General features: G+C 39.7%; 1 protein-coding gene across 10 annotated transcripts in view; it reads left to right on the forward strand.

Moving 5' to 3' along the window:
- Window positions 1–18,318, forward strand: part of spag17 (sperm associated antigen 17) — a 133,123-nt gene that overhangs the window by 90,859 nt on the left and 23,946 nt on the right. For 6 of the 10 annotated variants that reach the window (XR_010003338.1, XR_010003337.1, XR_010003339.1 and 3 more), the window contains 7 exons: window positions 1,095–1,209; window positions 1,910–1,993; window positions 4,263–4,411; window positions 5,395–5,564; window positions 7,140–7,200; window positions 13,332–13,476; window positions 14,487–14,624. Coding sequence is in view for 3 of the 10 variants with exons in the window: in XM_008115276.3 (XP_008113483.1) it covers window positions 1,095–1,209; window positions 1,910–1,993; window positions 4,263–4,411; window positions 5,395–5,564; window positions 7,140–7,200; window positions 13,332–13,476; window positions 14,487–14,623 (861 nt within the window). In the remaining 7 variants the exon portion in view is untranslated. Of the gene's footprint in view, window positions 1–1,094; window positions 1,210–1,909; window positions 1,994–4,262; window positions 4,412–5,394; window positions 5,565–7,139; window positions 7,201–13,331; window positions 13,477–14,486; window positions 14,625–17,764; window positions 17,882–18,318 lie in introns of those variants that run through there. The other 4 variants (XM_008115274.3, XR_010003341.1, XR_010003343.1 and 1 more) reach the window with 4 other exon arrangements.

Below are 18,318 nucleotides of genomic sequence, written 5' to 3' on the forward strand. Positions count from 1 at the left end.
TGACCTTATTTTCTATACGGGAGGGGATGATGGTGATGCTGGCATGGAGGAACTTTTTACAGTTCTGTTTTTTTAGTAGAGAGTGTTTGAGGCGCAGGACATTCGTAGGGATACTGAGATGCTTGTTTATAAAGCTATTGTCCTCCTAACTTTATTGTACGCCTGTGAAATATGGACCATCTACAAACTTCATTCTCTACTTCTGGGAAAGATTCTATCAGCGTTGCCTTCGGAAAATCCTGCAAAACTCTTGAGAAACAATGTCGGTTCTGGAAGAAGCAAAGACCACCAGAATTGAAGCGATGATCCTCCGCCATCAACTTCACTGAGCTAGCTACATTGTACAAATGTCCCATCACTGTCTTCCAAAGCAGTTACTTTATTTTCAGCAGAAGAATGAAAAACAATGTTTAAAGCTAATGATAGGCTAAAAGCTAACCTTAAAAATGTAGAATAAACACCAAGAATCAGTAATTTCCTCACAGCCACTTTCGGGCAGGCCGTTGCAGGTGCAGACAATGCAACAATACAATGTGTAACCATAGGGGCTAAGAGTAAGAGAGTGAGGTGGTGGGATCTCTCTCTGAACATCTCCAAAGAGAGAATGAGCATTTATGTGCTGGAGATGCTCTAAATTGAAGATTATGCGTTACATGGGGAACTGGACTCAGTGACCTATGAAGCTCTTTCAATTCCCTGATTCTCTGATTCCATGAACTATAACAGTGGTTTTTAACCTGTGGGTCCCCAGATGTTTTGGCCTTCAACTCCCAGAAATCCTAACAGCTGGTAAACTGGCTGGAATTTCTGGGAGTTGTAGGCCAAAACACTTGGGGATCCACAGGTTGAGAACCACTGGATTATAAGGACTTGGATTATATGGGTATAGTATATTTAAAGAAATATTTTAATGGTAGTCTTTATAGCTTGCAGTCATAAGTGTTCATTTCCCATTGAAGTTATCTAATGTCTTCATTTCTTTTCTTTGTCTACATATTCAATCTACTGTAAGTTTCATAGCAAATCATCTTGTCTTATTTTAAGGAGGACTTGATTTTCATATTTTCTTCATTCCTTTTTTTTCCTTTTTAAAGCTTCCTGAAATTGAACGCCTTTCAAAAATGGTGCCTTCATTCTCAAGAAAAGAAAAGAAGGAACCGTTTTTTAGCACAATTACAGAATCTACTGAAATAATTGAATTCAGTTTAGGTAACATGGATTCTTTATTAAATTTACTGAAATGCACATCCCTTTTTTATTCCATGGTGACTGTATTTCAAGTCCACCATATTTCCTCATAATGGTTAATGTGCCTACAGAAAAATCAGAAACAGGATAGTGTCCCCCTCCCTCATGCTCAAGGTTCAGTTTTCCTTTTCTCTATCCCACACTAACAGGCCTCTGTTTCTTCTTTTTGTGTTACCAAAACCTCTCTTTATCATATGATCACACAGCAGACTTATTCCTTTCATAATTCATTGTTCTGGCTTCCCACATCCAAAATAATCCAAATATGTTGTGGGCAAGATTTCTAAGTTCATATCTGTCGTCATTAGGAATCTTAGGACATCGGTATCTAATAATATTTATTATCTAAAATTAGGTGTTTTATTTTTTTCCATTTAGCGTTTTATTAAACCTAAAGTCTTATGAATACAAAACATGTGCTCTTTTACTGAGCTATGGAAATCCCATGAATAAAATATACTGTGCATACTTAATTGAAAAACATATGACTTGCAAATAGAACGCCTGCTAGTCATGATCAAAATTTCCAGTAATTCTGTACACAAATTAACAGGACTTATTGAAGAGCCATGCCATGTGCATAACTTGCATACATTTTAATTACATGTATATAAAGAGGATTATGTTGTTTCTTTGCCATATAAACAGTTTTATTTCCTAGAATCTCAAGACCGGTCTACCAGGAGCAACCAGCCAAACTCATTGCTTACTTCATCGTGTGTTCACCAAGATAGTTCAACAACAGGTAAAAGCACTTCAGAATAATTGTTATTAGTTCCTTTTTCAGTAGTCAAGGTTTAATGGAAATATCTTGACTCCTTTTTCAGTGTAACAATAACATTTAAAGTTATGTCTATAAATATGTAATTATGCATGTTCTTAGGCATTTCTTTCTTTAGTAATTTGTTTACTAAATTTAGTGGGGTTTTATTGGTGGAAATTGTTTTTTTAGGTGGTTGCCTCTGTCCTTTCACTATTTTGCACTCACAGTCTTATCCATGGTTATTTCTCCATGTCAACATGATAAAGAAACAGCAGAATGCATTTAAAAAGAAATGATGTTATATTGCTGTGTGAACGATGATCATCACTATCATTATCAGAATTAATGGGATAGATTTTAGTGATCTAGTTTTTTAAAATAGTTTTTATTAAAGTTTCAAAAAACATATATACAATGAAAATGTGAAAACATTTATTTATAGGATAGAGAAGTGAAAAGATAGAATAGAAGTGAGAAGTAAGTGTAAAGAGTTAGAAAACTAATAACACAAAGGAGAAAAAATAAAGTAAAAAAAATAAAAAAATTAAAAGTTGGTTGACTTCCGTTCTTGCTTTTGCCCTTTGTAGGAATAGTAGGTATAAACCTATGTTCCTATCTGTCTCAGGAATGAAAAATATTCCTTGTTCTTTTCCTCCATTTTATTGTCCTGTCATTTATATCATTTTTGTTCTTGTTTATATAGTCCTCAAAATTTGCCCAATCTGTCATTCTCATACCCTTTCCATTACTCTGATTTTAACAAAAAGGTCAGTTTATCCATGATCTAGTTTTTTTAACTTCTGAGTAAATTCTTCTTAGAGCTATATAGTTTGGGTGGCAGTATATATAATGATTAGCGAACAAATGAGAAAAACATTTCAACCTATGCCTTTTTTAGACATTCATCCTAAACACCACCAGGTTCCTTTCTAGCAGTCACTTTGAAAAGAGGGACCTTCATTGTCTCCAGTCACATTCCCCTCCTTTCTCTTTCTCTCTCTCACAAAACTCGGCTCAACTCAAACCCGCAAAGCTATCCAGCATGAACATATGATGGGTGAGGAAATGCCATGTAATCAGCTCCCCGAGGATCCTTCTCCTTCATCCAGGACTCCAGCTTTGCTTCCCAGGCCATTTCCTCTCTAAACACCATCCCGATGGAAAATTCTTTCTGAAAGACCCGGGTCTAATGGGGTATTGAGAATGTGGGGACTCCCCATTTGCCGTCCTGAACCTTTTTGTGCTTCTAGTGCCCAAAAGGGCCAAGATGGCAACCAGCCCTCCATTTCCCCTAAAAAAAAAGTTTACTTAGCTACCATAGTTTTACTCCTCGTGTCTTCCTGGCATGAGGAAATGATGGACCAAGAGACTGGGGGGGGGGGGGAGGAAGGAAAATCCTTCCTCCCCCTCTCTCAGGTCTTCTTGCACATAATTTCCTTGCTCTTCCTGGCATGAGGACCAAAGTTATGGCAGCCAGGTAAGTTTTATTTTATTTTTAGGGGGAAATTTAGGTGACTTCAGGGTGGCTGCATGCCGTCCCGATTGTAATCACACAATGGAACCCTAATGAGCAAGAACTCATGCAAGTCTTCATGCATACAACCCAACAGCCTTCCCCCAACAGACAGCAGAAAATTAATTCAACCAGCTCTCTGAAATTGCTCTTAAGACTGAAGAGATTTGACCCAAGAGACACACTCACTTTATGCTGTCTCTTTCACTACACCCACACAAACCACTGCTGTCTGTCACTTCTGTTCACCTTGCTTCTGTACACCTCATTCCAGGAACTGGTGGTGTAGTTCTCAAGAGAGCTAGTGGCAGTAAGCTCCTCCTCCAACCTTGACAACTGTAAAGCAATAATTTTGGCCCAACCCTCAGTGTTTTTCAGCCTTACTGCACAGATTTGTAGTACACATAAAATGCTACATTCTCATATCGGTAGGTCACAAAGTTGATAGAGAAGAATGGCTTTAAAAAAAATGTGGCTCTATATTGTCATCTCTGAAGTCATACATTCCACCCGCCTCCTTGCATGCCTTTTTGGTGAGAGGAGATCCTCACCCAAATTATGCTGGAAGATACCCAAATGAGTCTTTGTATGTTCAGAACACAATAAGAATGTTACCAATGATGTCTCAGAAGAACCACAATTTATACTTAGCCAGTGTGTTCATCTGTTGTATTCCGATCTCACAGTACTAATTAACAGAACTTGCATTCAGCCCAGGAACTCTTCTCTTTTCAACAGAAGCAGAAGTTACTGAAAAAGGATTAGAGAGCATTATCCAGCCAAAACAATTTATTCGGGTGTATGCTCAAGAATCCCCAAGGAAGGAGAAGGTGAAATTACCCCTATTCATACAGACAGGCAAGCCACAATCTATACCCAAGCAAAAAGTAAGTAGAATAATCTAAACACTCCTACCTTGAAACCTAAATTCAAACTATAAACGATTCCATCGATTTCCTAATCTTAGGCCAGAAATTCTGAATGTCACCCCAGAATCTATTCAGAATGCTGCTTTGTGATATCAACATGCTGAATCAACCACATGACTAGTTTAGCACATGTTTATCCACAATAATGTTTCAATTTGTGTGCATCTCTACCCACAAAAATGTTTATGGGAAAGATAGATAGTTCTGAAATAATGTGCATTCTTATAGTATCAAAAAGCTGGGCTGCAAAAGGGTGTTTGCTTGATAACACAGCAGCTATCATATTCGTTCATGAATAAGTTGCCTTCATATATAAGTCGAGGGCAGGTTTTGGGGTCAAAATTAGGGATTTTGATTTGAACTGCAAATGAGCCAAGAGACATTCTGTAAAGAAGGGAAAACCATTTCAGGGGGCACTCACCTCTGGTAGAGGGGGTCAGTGGTTGTCCTAGGATGGACTAAGCTCTCCCCTTTTCCCACTCTACCCACATAGTTTCAAAGAAGAGTATGGTTATACATATGAAGTAAAACACAGTACTCTCGTTGACTTGTGGATAAGCCAAACCAGCACTTTGGAATTGATTTTTTGACTAAAATTTCTAGACTTATACATGAGAATATGGGCTATATGTTGGATAAGCAAATTTTACTCTTGTCGATTTGCCTTCAAAGTTCTATTTAAAAAGATTTGTCATCTTACTTTTTCCTCAAAGATGTACAATAAAACATATATAAGGATACATAAGCAAAGGAAGAGACAAGTCTTCAAATGTTTATTGATGACTGGTATTTTATTCTTTAAAAAGCCTTCATGTTTATCTTATTTTTGCTTTTGTATTACACTGGAGCTACACTAGAAACAAACATAAATATCAATAATAAATTAAATTTCAAAATTTAGAAAATGTCAAAATATATTTAATCAATCCTCATTTATGAAGGGTGAAGATCCTGTTTCTGGCAGAGTGCGTACATGCTCTGTTGCAGCAGCTTCCCAGCAAGTGTCAGGTTTCCTTCTCATCCCACCTAAAGTCAGCTTTGGGGTTCTCAAGGAGGGCTGCACTTACGTAGCCTCGGTTGCCTTGAAGAACATTGGAATAGACTACTGCAGGTATGCATGTATTTTCAGATTGTGAAGTTGGATCAGCTGAAAGGTCACTTGGCAAACTCTGTATTTACATAAGGACCACACACCAAAATATTTTGCTGCATCTTCATTGAAGATTTCTGTGTCTAATATCTTGCAAATATCTGAATTAATTTCCATTTACTTCAGTAGAAACATGAGGAGAAAAGAACCTTAAGAGGAACATTTAATTGATTAATGACACTTAATGATGTCATCTGTATTTTGCTTTGTTATGTCTAGTTTTTGTTGCTTTTTAAAACAGCTTTCATATTCAGTAAATCCAGAATAAAAGTCCAAACACGTATATGGCTAATAAAACAAAGCCTTGGGGTTTTTTTCTTAACTCCTTTTCCATTACATTATTTACAATGTAGTCCCAATATTCCAAAATTCTTGCTAGCTATTCTTAGTTTGAAACCGCATGATCTGGCCAGTGTAGGCTCATGCAATTGATATGCTGATCTACACTGTCATGTAATCCAGTTTCAGAATGCAGATTCACCGAATTGAACAGTTAATCTGCATTTTGAAACTAGATTATATGGCAGTGTAGATCCAGCCTGAGTCTACACTGATCATGTAAAGCAGTTTTGCTTAACTGGATAGCCTCAGTGGCTGTGAGCCCTTCCACACAGGCAACATAATGCAGCTCGGAACCGGTATGAAAAATGCTGATTCTGAGCTGCGGTGAGGCCACACAAGGCCGTCCTAAGCCACCTCTGTGGCAGGTCACCAGCCCTATCACTGGGTTTTCTTGGCTAGATTTGTTCCTTTAATGCTGAGAGAATGTGACTTGCTGAATGCGATTCCATGGCTGAGCAGGAATTCAAACCCTAGATTCTAGAGTCCAATATCCAAACCACTTCACCATAGCTTTTAATAAGAAGTTTACAGGAAACAATTTGAATTGCTCTTGGAACCTAGCCGTATTTTTCCATGCTATTTGTGCCTCCTGTACCAAACTATCAGTAAAAGAAGTTCGTTAACTGAGATATGCCTGTAGAGTATTCTTTCACTACTTTGCGGTTCGCTTTTTGCGGATCCACTGTTTCGCAGTTTTTAAATAAACTCTATAAGAATATTATAAATCATAAAACATTACAATTTACAGCCTAAGGAAGGGAGGAAGGAGAAGCCGAAGGGAGAGAAAAGGAACCCAAGCGGCAATGGGAGGAGAAAGAGGTGATTTATCAACACACGATTGGTTGATAAAGACTTAAAATAGTGTATAACTACTAAAATAATGTATAAATATATAGTATCCCTATTTTGTGGATTTTCACTTATTGTGGGTGGTCCTGGAACCTAAACCCAGCAATAAGTGAGGGAACACTGTACTGTAGAGTTTCAGAAATTAGAGAGTACATAACAGTTACAAAAAAAAGCCAGAATATGTATTTTTCCTTGGTTCTACATGATTCTTAAAGGACCTAGAAAGTGCTCTCATGATAAAGTGCCATTGAAAGGTTCTTGGTAATGAGGAGAGCAACAGATATTGTGATATTATCTCCTGGTCCAGTCATTCACAAAAGTAAAGCTAACTCTGTTACTTGGCAGATTTCGAGTGAAACAACCACCACCGTGTACTGGATTGCGAGTGAGCTACATCCCAGGGCCTGTAAGTGATGGAATTGGATTTTGTTATTTACTTTGCAATTCTCCATCATTTGCACAAGTTGCCAGTGATGGAATTCCAACATTGAGGAGCAAGATCAAAAGTTTGAATAGTTTATATTGTTATCTGGCCCTAATTGTTTCATGCCTGGAATTGCTGTTTATGAATGTGGTTCTTTATGTAGTCCTGATTTTAGAGGGTTTTTTTAAATACTGGTAGTCAAATTTTGTTCATTTTCATGGTTTCCTCCTTTCTCTTGAAACTGTCCACATGCTTGTGAATTTCTATGGCTTCTCTGTGTAATCTGACATGGTAGTTGTTTGAGTGGTCCAGCATTTCTGCGTTCTCAAGTCATATGCTGTGTCCAGGTTGGTTCATCAAGTGCTCTGCTATGGCTGACTTCTTTGGTTGGATTAGTTTGCAGTGGCTTTCACGTTCCTTGATTTGTGTTTGGGCGCTGCGTTTGGCAGTCCCTATGTAGACATGTCCACAATTGCATGGTATACAGTAGACTCCTATAAAGATAAGAGGATCCCTCTTGTCTTTCACTGAACATAGTATTTGTTGGATTTTCTTGGTGGGTCTGTAGATAGTTTGTAGACTGTGTTTCTTATCAGCTTCCCTATGTGGTCAGTGGTTCCTTTGATGTATGGTTAAAACACTTAGAATCATAGAATCATAGAATCATAGAATAGTAGAGTTAGAAGAGACCTCATGGGCCATCCAGTCCAACCCCCTGCTAAGAAGCAGGAAATTGCATTCAAAGCACCCCCGACAGATGGCCATCCAGCCTCTGCTTAAAAGTCTCCAAAGAAGGAGCCTCCACCACGGCCCGGGGGAGAGAGTTCCACTGCCGAACAGCCCTCACAGTGAGGAAGTTCTTCCTGATGTTCAGGTGGAATCTCCTTTCCTGTAGTTTGAAGCCATTGTTCCGTGTCCTGGTCTGCAGGGCAGCAGAAAACAAGCTTGCTCCCTCCTCCCTATGACTTCACTTCACGTATTTGTACATGGCTATCATGTCTCCTCTCAGCCTTCTCTTCTGCAGGCTAAACATGCCCAGCTCTTTAAGCCGCTCCTCATAGGGCTTGTTCTCCAGACCCTTAATCATTTTAGTCGCCCTCCTCTGGACGCTTTCCAGCTTGTCAACATCTCCCTTCAACTGCGGTGCCCAAAATTGGACACAATATTCCAGGTGTGGTCTGACCAAGGCAGAATAGAGGGGGAGCATGACTTCCCTGGATCTAGATGCTATTCCCCTATTGATGCAGGCCAGAATCCCATTGGCTTTTTTAGCAGCCGCATCACATTGTTGGCTCATGTTTAACTTGTTGTCCACAAGGACTCCAAGGTCTTTTTCGCACACACTGCTGTCAAGCCAGGCGTCCCCCATTCTGTATCTTTGATTTCCATTTTTTCTGCCGAAGTGAAGTATCTTGCATTTGTCCCTGTTGAACTTCATTTTGTTAGTTTCGGCCCATCTCTCTAGTCTGTCAAGATCGTTTTGAATTCTGCTCCTGTCTTCTGGAGTGTTAGCTATCCCTCCCAGTTTTGTGTCATCTGCAAACTTGATGATCGTGCCTTCTAACCCTTCGTCTAAGTCGTTAATAAAGATGTTAAACAGAACCGGGCCCAAGACGGAGCCCTGCGGCACTCCACTTGTCACTTCTTTCCATGATGAAGATGACGCATGTGAAGACTCGACGTGGCAGAGAATGGAATCCCTTCAGATCCCACCGCTGCCACCAATTATGTGAAGACTTGATGTGATGACAGGGATGGAACCTTTTTGGATCCCACCGTTGCCACCAAAATGCGAAGGGTTCACCTTCTACCTCTATGTATTTCACTTTTCTATGTTGTCGCTGCCACCACCTTTGAAAGATGCTTTGCTCAAATAATAAGCAACATTTGAAGAAACAGTATCTTGTTTATTTATAGTACAAAGCTTGATGGTTGCAAGAATGTTATAACTTAAGTTGAACGATGTTACTTCTGTACAGTAAGTGTTGCAAGACTTTTCAATCGTTTCACTGAGCTTAGTATGGTATTAGCTTTATAGCTTAGCTTAGTATGGTATTAGACTTGTTTCTTTCAGTTAGGAATACTGTCCTTCTTGAACTTAATTGATCTATACCCGATCAAACTTGGACTGGGGAGTTTAACTGGTTAACCCTAGTCCTTCTATGACTTAGGGATGTAACCTCAGCTCTTTAGTTATTCCTACTAAAGGCTCAGCAACTTTAATTTTAGCCCTTCTCCGCTAAAACTCTCTAGCTGCTCAACTTCCTCCCACAATCTCTTTATTTCGATCACACTCCTTTCCCACTGAATAGAACCAACTGCTCTGCTCAACCGACAAACTCCAACTGCCGAATTCCAACTGCTAAATTTTGAATTCTAAGGCTTCCACCAGCAAGGTGAAGCCACGCCCCTTTTCCTGGCCATGCCTTAGAGGCTCCCAACTTCTGTATAAGAATAGCTGAAATATATAACTTTAAACACTCAACCTAAACATAACAATCATGAATAAAACACAATGATCATGACATCTTTACACGCATTGGTGAGCACCCTTTGGATTCGTTCGCTTAGCCAATTACAGATCCACCTAACCGTAGTTTTGTCTAGCTCACATTTTACTAGTTTGTTTGCCAGAAGGTCGTGGGGGATTTTGTCGAAGGCCTTACTGAAATCCAGGTACGCTACATCCACAGCATTCCCTGTATCAACCCAACTCGTAATTCTATTGAAAAAAGAGATCAGATTAGTCTGGCATGACTTGTTTTTGGTAAATCCGTGTTGACTATTAGCAATGACCGCATTTGTTTCTAAGTGTTCGCAGACCACTTCCTTAATGATCTTTTCCAGAATCTTGCCTGGTATCGACGTGAGGCTGACCGGACGGTGATTGTTTAGGTTGTTCTTTTTTCCCTTCTTGAAGATAGGGACCACATTTGCCCTCCTCCAATCTGCTGGGACTTCTCCCGTTCTCCAAGAACTCTCGAAGATAATTGCCAGTGGTTCTGAAATAACTTCCGCTAGTTCCTTCAGTACTTTTGGATGTAGCTGATCTGACCCTGGGGACTCGAATTCATTTAGAGTGGCCAGGTGTTCCTGGACAACTTGTTTCCCTATTTGGGGTTGGATTTCCCCCAATCCTTCGTCCATTCCATGTTGCTGAGGTTGAAGATGGCTTTCTTTTTGTGAGAAGACCGAGGCAAAGAAGGCATTGAGCAGTTCTGCCTTTTCCCTATCCCCTGTCGCCATCACCCCATCTTCTCCTTGCAGTGGCCCTATCGCCTCCTTTTTCTTCCTTTTTCTACCAACGTAAGCAAAAAAGCCTTTTTTGTTGTTTTTTATGTCCCTGGCAAGCCTGAGCTCATTTTGCGCTTTAGCCTTGCGAACCTTTTCCCTACAGGTGTTGGCTATATGTTTGAATTCTTCTTTGGTGATTTCTCCCCTTTTCCACTTCTTGTGCATATCACTTTTGAGCTTTAGCTCAGTTAGAAGTTCTTTGGACATCCATTCTGGCTTCTTTGCACTTGTCTTATTTTTCTTCTTTGTTGGCACTGTTTGCATTTGCGCCTTGAGTATTTCACTTTTGAAAAACTCCCATCCATCCTTAACTCCCTTGTTTTTTAATATCAGCGTCCATGGAATGCCGCTCAGTAATTCCTTCATTTTTTGGAAGTTAGCTCTCTGAAAGTCCAGAATGCGTGTTTGACTTGTCTTAGTTTCAGCATTCCTTTGTATTGCAAACTGCAGGAGCACATGGTCACTTGCCCCTAAGGATCCAACCACTTCAACTGTATTGATCAGGTCTTCCACATTTGTTAAGATTAGATCAAGAGTTGCTGATCCCCTTGTTGCCTCTTCTACCTTCTGGACCATAAAATTGTCTGCAAGGCAAGTGAGGAATTTGTTGGACTTTGTACTCTTGGCTGAGTTTGTTTTCCAGCAGATATTGGGATAATTGAAATCGCCCATGACTACTATATCTCTTCTTTGTGCCTGTTTGGTCAGCTGTTGACAGAAGGCTTCATCAAGTCCTTCATCCTGACTCGGAGGTCTGTAGTAGACACCCACGACAAGATCTTTTTGAGTCCCGGTTCCCTTGATTCTTATCCAGATGCTTTCAAGCTGGTTTCCCGGATTACAGTCTTGCATTTCTTCTGCAACATAACTGTTTTTGACATATAAAGCTACTCCCCCTCCTCTCCCCTTTGTTCTATTTCTGTGAAAGAGGTTATAGCCCTCAATGGTTAAATTCCAGTGATGGGAGTCATCCCACCAGGTTTCAGTGATGCCTATGACATCGTATGTGTGGTGCTGTGCTAGGAGTTGGAGTTCGTCTTGCTTATTTCCCATGCTCTGAGCATTAGTGTAAAGACATGTAAGCCCCTGTGACCTCCCCTCGAGCTGTTTATTTGGGATTATTGTGCTCTCTGTACTTGGTCCTTGCTGTGTTTGTGCAGCCCTCCGTTTAGCCTTTTGGCGGTTCCCTGTGGTCGTGGGTAATATAGTGTTCGCCAGGCTGTTGTTCCCATCCCCCAGTGGATCTAGTTTAAAGTGCGCCTGATGAGGTTTGTGAGTCTGTGTGCAAAAAGATGTTTTCCTACTTGTGTGAGATGCACCCCATCACTTGCCAGTAGTCCATCCTCTTGGAAGAGTAGACCATGGTCAAGGAAGCCAAAATGCTCCTCTTGACACCATTTTCTGAACCAATTATTGACCTGTACTATTTTTCCGGCCCTTGTAGAGCCGTGTCCTACAACGGGGAGGAGGGATGAAAAGATCACATGTACATTATACAGTTTTAGCTTTGTTCCCAGAGCTCGAAAATCATTTGTGATCTTTTGAAAAGTATGCCTAGCGGTGTCATTGGTACCTACATGAATCAACATAAGGTGGGGAGGGTGATGGGGCTTTAGGAGCCTGCTGAGCCTGAGTGATATGGTGTATTTTTGCCCCCGGGAGGCAGCATGTTTCTCGAGCCATCCCATCCGGTCTGGAAATGATGGCTTCCGTTCCTCTAAGGAGGGAGTCACCTCTGGGTGGATCTGTCTTTACTCTCATGGCTTGTTCTTGGCCTTGTAGCTCTTCTGATGTCTGTGGTAGAGTCTCCATTGGCCTGTAGAACCCAGTTTAGGTGCAGTTCACCTTGGAGGAGGTGAGGTTCGCAAATTCCTTTTGCACGGTCTGCCAGGGTTTTAGTTGTGCTTCTCTTTGACTTGGGTGATGGCTGAAGTTTTTATGTAGGCATCTATCTGTGTGTGTAAGTTTTCTGTAAACTGTGTGTCCCAGTTGTTGATTAGGTTTGCAGATGACTAGGACATCTAGAAATTGCAGTTTTCCTTCATTTACTTTTTTCATGGTGAATTGGATGTTTGGGTGGATGCTGTAAAGGTGGTCCAGGAACTTGTTCAGTTGTTCTTCTCAATGGCTCCAAAGGCAAAATCATCCCTGCCATGGTAATGTTGATGTCTGGGTGTGTGTATGTATGCATGTATGTATGTATTTATGTATGTAATGCAAATATATGATCTAAGTGCTCTAGATTTGCTCCTCCTAATTCAGGCATGGATACACTTTGGTCCTCCAGATGTTTTGGACTTCAATTCCCACAATGCCTAACAGGCTGCTAGGAATTGTGTGAGGTGAAATACAAAACACCTGGAGTTTGCCCATGCTTGTCATAATTTCAATAATTTAAATATGTTTTTATGTATGCTTATTTTAATCTTAATGTAACTTTTTATGTATTATGTTGTAGGCACTATGTAGTGCCATTTGTAAGCCGTATTGAGTCCCCCGAGGGGTTGAGAAAGGCTGGATATAAATATGGTAAATTTAAAAAAAAGAAAAAAAAAGAAAAGATGTTCTCCTTCCTGGTATGTACTAGAAGTGATGGACATTCTCAGTCACTTCCAATGGGCATTGTCTGGGCTGATGGGTCAACAAATTTGACAAAAGCCATGTTGAAAAATCCAACATTAAATGAGAAATAGTTGATGGTTTAAATCTCAAGGTGATTATGAGCTCAAGATTCTCCAGAAGTATTTTTTCTGTTACTTTGAGTATTAGGTATTTGAAGTCTTTTTCTCATGCTATGTTATCTTTTCTATCTTTTCTAGGTAGCTGCTGGTTTGCACACAGAACTGGAAATTGAGATTTTTGCTATGGTTATTGGAGCGGAAGGAGATCAGGGCTCTGGAGAAATTTTTCATCGGATTGAGATTTGCACAGAAAATGAAACACTCTTTCTGCCCGTGGAAGCAAATATCCTTGACTGCTTTTCTCTTTAACCATTTGTAGAGGACTATGTGTGATATTAATTTCCCTGGAGACCACAAAGCAAATCCATCTTTCTATAGCTCTCTTATTTTACAGACATTTATTGTGCCTTAATAAGGCAGCATTTGGCATAACTGTAATACTTAACATAAAGTAACAATCTTAAACTAAATCATATCAAAATATACTATTGAAAATGCGGCAGTTGAAATGCAGAGCAAAGATAGGAAGTAATAGATTGGAATAAACTTTTGGAGGTTCTCTTAAAAGTATCCCATCACTTCATTCAGTCTCTTATATATTCTAAGTCCACATTATGTTAAGTGTGTTATATTCCCAAATACCTATTTATGTATGTATTTATTTATTTATGGCACTTTTGCCCCACCTTTCTCAACCCCGGAGGGGACTCAAGGTGGCTTCACAACATAAGCAACAATTCAATGCCTTTAAAAACAGAGCACAATAAAACAACCATTTAAAATAAAATAAAATACTAAAATACAATTAAAAGCATTTAACTCCATACAACAGGCAAGATTTTAAAATAATTTTAAAACAAATGTTATGCAGGGACATATTATCTTAATATACAATACCATAGTCCCATAAAAACTAAAATATTCAAGTACAAATAAATGGGCATGTACAAATGAGAAATAGTGTGTTAAAATACCTACCTTTTAATAGGAACTCAAGAAGCTGTTTGTCACAGAAGGTACTCTACCTGTTTTGATTACTAAACTTACATGCTATAAGGGATCCTGCCTTGTATAAGACTGATAAGCCTGACCTTTTTTTGAAAAATGAAAACTTGTTGCTTCTTCTGCAGAGAAGTGTTTCTCTCTCTATTCTTCAGTTTTCTTAGTGCCTGTATCACCAAAAGTGAAAGTGCCAACTAGAATTGAATGGCCAGAGCAATCCCTACTTTTCATACAAAATACTCAAGACATTGAAAGCGCTTTGCAAAATATCCACCCTTAACATGCCTTTACCAGTTCTGAAATGTGATGCTTATGAACACAGACCACCAAACTATCCTCAGACAGGAAAGGCCTCCACCATCCGCCTGGTTTCAGGAAATCCAATATCTCCTTTTAGGTCTATGCTACGTCACAAGATTCCTGGTTAATGTAAGTAAATACATTGAAGAATCAGTACATCAAAGTATGGAAACTACATTCTCAAGATCACATTGAAGACTTAGAAATGCAGCTATTTTGTGATTAGTAGTAGCTGCCTTAAATCCTGGTTTTAAAGGAAATGCACGGTATAAATACAGTTATAATAATATTGGTCAGAAACCTGTTGTGTTATTATACTAAAAGATGCATTTATTTTTTTAGCCTAGGTTTTTCCAAGTAAGTCATGCTAAATTAATCTTATCTCCTTTTTGATCAAATTACAAACTTGGTAGTCCAAGGGAGTACATGTGGAAAGGTTCTAGAGATCAGAGGGCACATCTCCATTGGCTACTTAGATCAGAATGGGGTCGGATAATTTCCATGGAAGCCAAATGCTGCATAGAGCTGAGCTGCAGCAATGCAGGGCAAGGCAGCTTTGCCCCACATTAACCAAATTCAGGAATCAGTCTTAATTCTGGACCAGAATTATGACTATCTGCTGACTTGGGACCTGTCTGAACTGTTGGGTTGTCTCAGTGCCATCTCATGTTTCATGGCCCGGGTGACCTGGGGACTTGGGATGGCATTTAATGTCCTGACCTCCACGTAGCAGTAATCTCCAGTGGTGACATGGGTCCCACTAGTTGGATGTTGCCCACAAAAACCAAGGTGGGGCAAGCAGAAAACAGATGAGAGAGGTTTGAACAGTTCCTCCACTCTCTCATCCCTCTGTTGCTCCAGCTGATGTCACTCCAGGTAAGAGCAGATAAGCAGGACCAATGCTGTGGCTGGAGACTGCCATGACACAGATGATGGGAGGGGAAGGGAGAGGACAGTAAAGGTAGCTGTCCCATGACTCTGAACCAGGCTCAGCAGCGCTGGGTGATCAGGATTCCCTCCTGCTTCTGCAGTAGCCAGGGGAGTACCTGCCTGACTTAGCCTAAGGCTAATTCTGCTTCCACCCCAGTGAGTTAGTGTAGATCCACTTTCAGTAGACTGCAAGCTAAAGATGAGTCAGCAGTGTGATGCAAAAGGAAGAGAAAAGTTAGGGATTAAATTATTGGTTTCACTATAATCAATTATATGATATATTAAAAGATAATAAAGTAGAATTCACTAAAAGAAAATCAGAAGAGAATATTTTAGAGAGGAGGAATAAGGGAATAAGGTACATATTAGAATGCAAGCTAGAAGATTATCGAATACAAACAGCAATGATCTTGTGGGCCAAAGATTTTGAGAAAAATATTGAGTTAAATAATAGGGAATATTTATGGGAAAGAATTTTAATAACAGGATCTATTAGAGAGAGCATGTACAAAATAGAATCATAGAATCGTAGAGTTGGAAGAGACCTCACGGGCCATCCAGTCCAACCCCCTGCAAGAAGCAGGAAAACCTCATTCAAAGTACCCCCGACAGATGGTCTTCCAGCCTCTGCTTAAAAGCCCCCAAAGAAGGAGCCTTCACCACTGTCCGTGGGAGAGAGTTCTGCTGCTGAACAGCTGTCACAGTGAGGAAGTTCTTCCTCATGTTCAGGTGGAATCTCCTTTCCTGTAGTTTGAAGCCATTGTTCTGCGTCCTAGTCTGCAGGGCAGCAGCAAACAAGCTTGCTCCCTCCTCCCTATGATTTCCCTTCACATATTTGTACATGGCTATCATGTCTCCTCTCAGCCTTCTCTTCTGGAGGCTAAACATGCCCAGCTCTTTAAGCCTGTCCTCATAGGGCTTGTTCTCTAGACCCTTAATCATTTTAGTCGCCCTCTATAGAAGCTATGTAACACCTGAGATAATAGCTAAAATAGACAATTGTACCGTGAGAGGGGGGATTGTTGGAGATGTAAAGTACAGAAATATACCTTTTTCATTCCTGGTGGACCTGTACGTTGGTACAAACATTTTGGAGAAAAGAGACTAAAGAAACAATATGATAACTAAAACAGTTTTGAAAAATCTAGAGATGTGCCACTTAGGGCTATTTGGTGAAAAAAATCAGTAAAGAAGAAGTTGAAATAAGTCAATACAGTTTTATTGCAGCGAGAATAACAATAGTTAAATCTTGGAAAGGAGAAAAACAGCTTATGCTAAAGGACTGTAGAGAAAATTATTAGAATTTGGAAGTCATGGGTGGGAGGGGGAATGGCATACCTGTATTATGTGTATTTGATTATCTTTAGATGTTTCTCATATTCTGTATGCCATTAATTCACTTAATTTTTCTTTAAAAAGACCCCCCCCCAAAAAAAAAAGAAAGAAAGAAAAAAGAAAGCAGTGTGATGCAGCAGCCAATGCAATTCTTGGCTGGATCAATAGAGACAGTGTCTAGATGGTGGGAGGTAGTAGTGCCACTCTATTCCGCTTTGGTCAGACCTCACCTAAGTATTACGTACGTATTAAACAGGCTGCACATGAGATTTGCATCACATCTTTGTGCTGAGCCAAAGCAAAAGAGGAAGCTGTTTCAGCAGCACCTAGAGCTGCTATTTGAGGCACCAGCATTCTTCGGCAAAGAAAGCTCAAGACCTTGTAAAACTACAGCCCCCCATGATTCCATAACATTGAACAAAAGCAATTAAAGTGGATTCGTTCTCCAGCATAGATGCACCTCAGGGTTTTCCTTTCCATTGCTGGAAACTTTAGAATTCTAACACTTTTCTACCACTTTTATCTTCTAACACTTTTCTTTGCCTGCTAAGGGATTCTTAACAAGCAGAAACTGTAATCCACCTTTTTTGGTCAAATTACATTATATTCAATAGCAAATACTTTTTATAGTTTCAGGGTTTTGAAAATTGAGGTGTACATTAGATTCAGTGGTGCATTAGACTTGAGTAAATACAGTATTCGTTCTAATGGTGCAACATCTTAAGGGCAGAGGCAGCTAACTACAGGGAGAGCAAATCTATTCTGAATTTTATTACTTCAGTAGCTAGTCCAAATTGAACAAGAGATCTCCTGATGCCGAAACTAGGGTCCAGCACTTACAGAACTAAAGTTGTCTATTGGATTCACATAACTCTTATTAATTTGAGTAATTGCTGATTATTCTCTTATATATATGACAAACTGTTCTAGAGAAAGTTCTAAATAGAATTAAGCTCACATTGCGATATATTTTATGTTTGCAATGATTTTGTTTTGCAAAACAGACTGCCCAGCATACCTGGAATAATGGCTCTGATATTATGACAGCCACACAATGAAAAACCTATCATCTTGCAAGATATTACAATATTTTTGAATTTTAATTAAACATTATTTCTTTACTAGTAGTCCTCGAGTATTTACTTGTATTCAGACTTTGGAGAATTGGAGTGTAAATTCTCACTGGGTGACCTCAACCAAGCCATACTTTTTCCATGTAAAAGGAAACCAAAAGCAAAGCACCTGATCTAGCATTGACCTGAAGAAAATAACAACTTCACTTAGTGCACCGATGCAACTTGTAATACAGAATTAAGCAACTTCTGAAGGTCTAATGGCTAATCCTGGCCCTCACCTGAAACGTCATGAGCCAAATGCTCCTCCACCCCCATGTGGGCTGATTTTTATTTCTGTTTGTCTCATTTAAGTAGCCTGTTAGAAGTCAGTCTAAATAGAAACAAAAAATACTGTAAGATGAAGGTGATCATTAGCTTCTAATAACAACCCTAATAATACAAGGTTACTGACCACATGCTAGGAAAATCCCTTTTCACCTGCA

This window comes from Anolis carolinensis, chromosome 2, assembly GCF_035594765.1.
Source record: "Anolis carolinensis isolate JA03-04 chromosome 2, rAnoCar3.1.pri, whole genome shotgun sequence".
In the NCBI taxonomy this organism is placed as follows: Eukaryota; Metazoa; Chordata; class Lepidosauria; order Squamata; family Dactyloidae; genus Anolis; species Anolis carolinensis.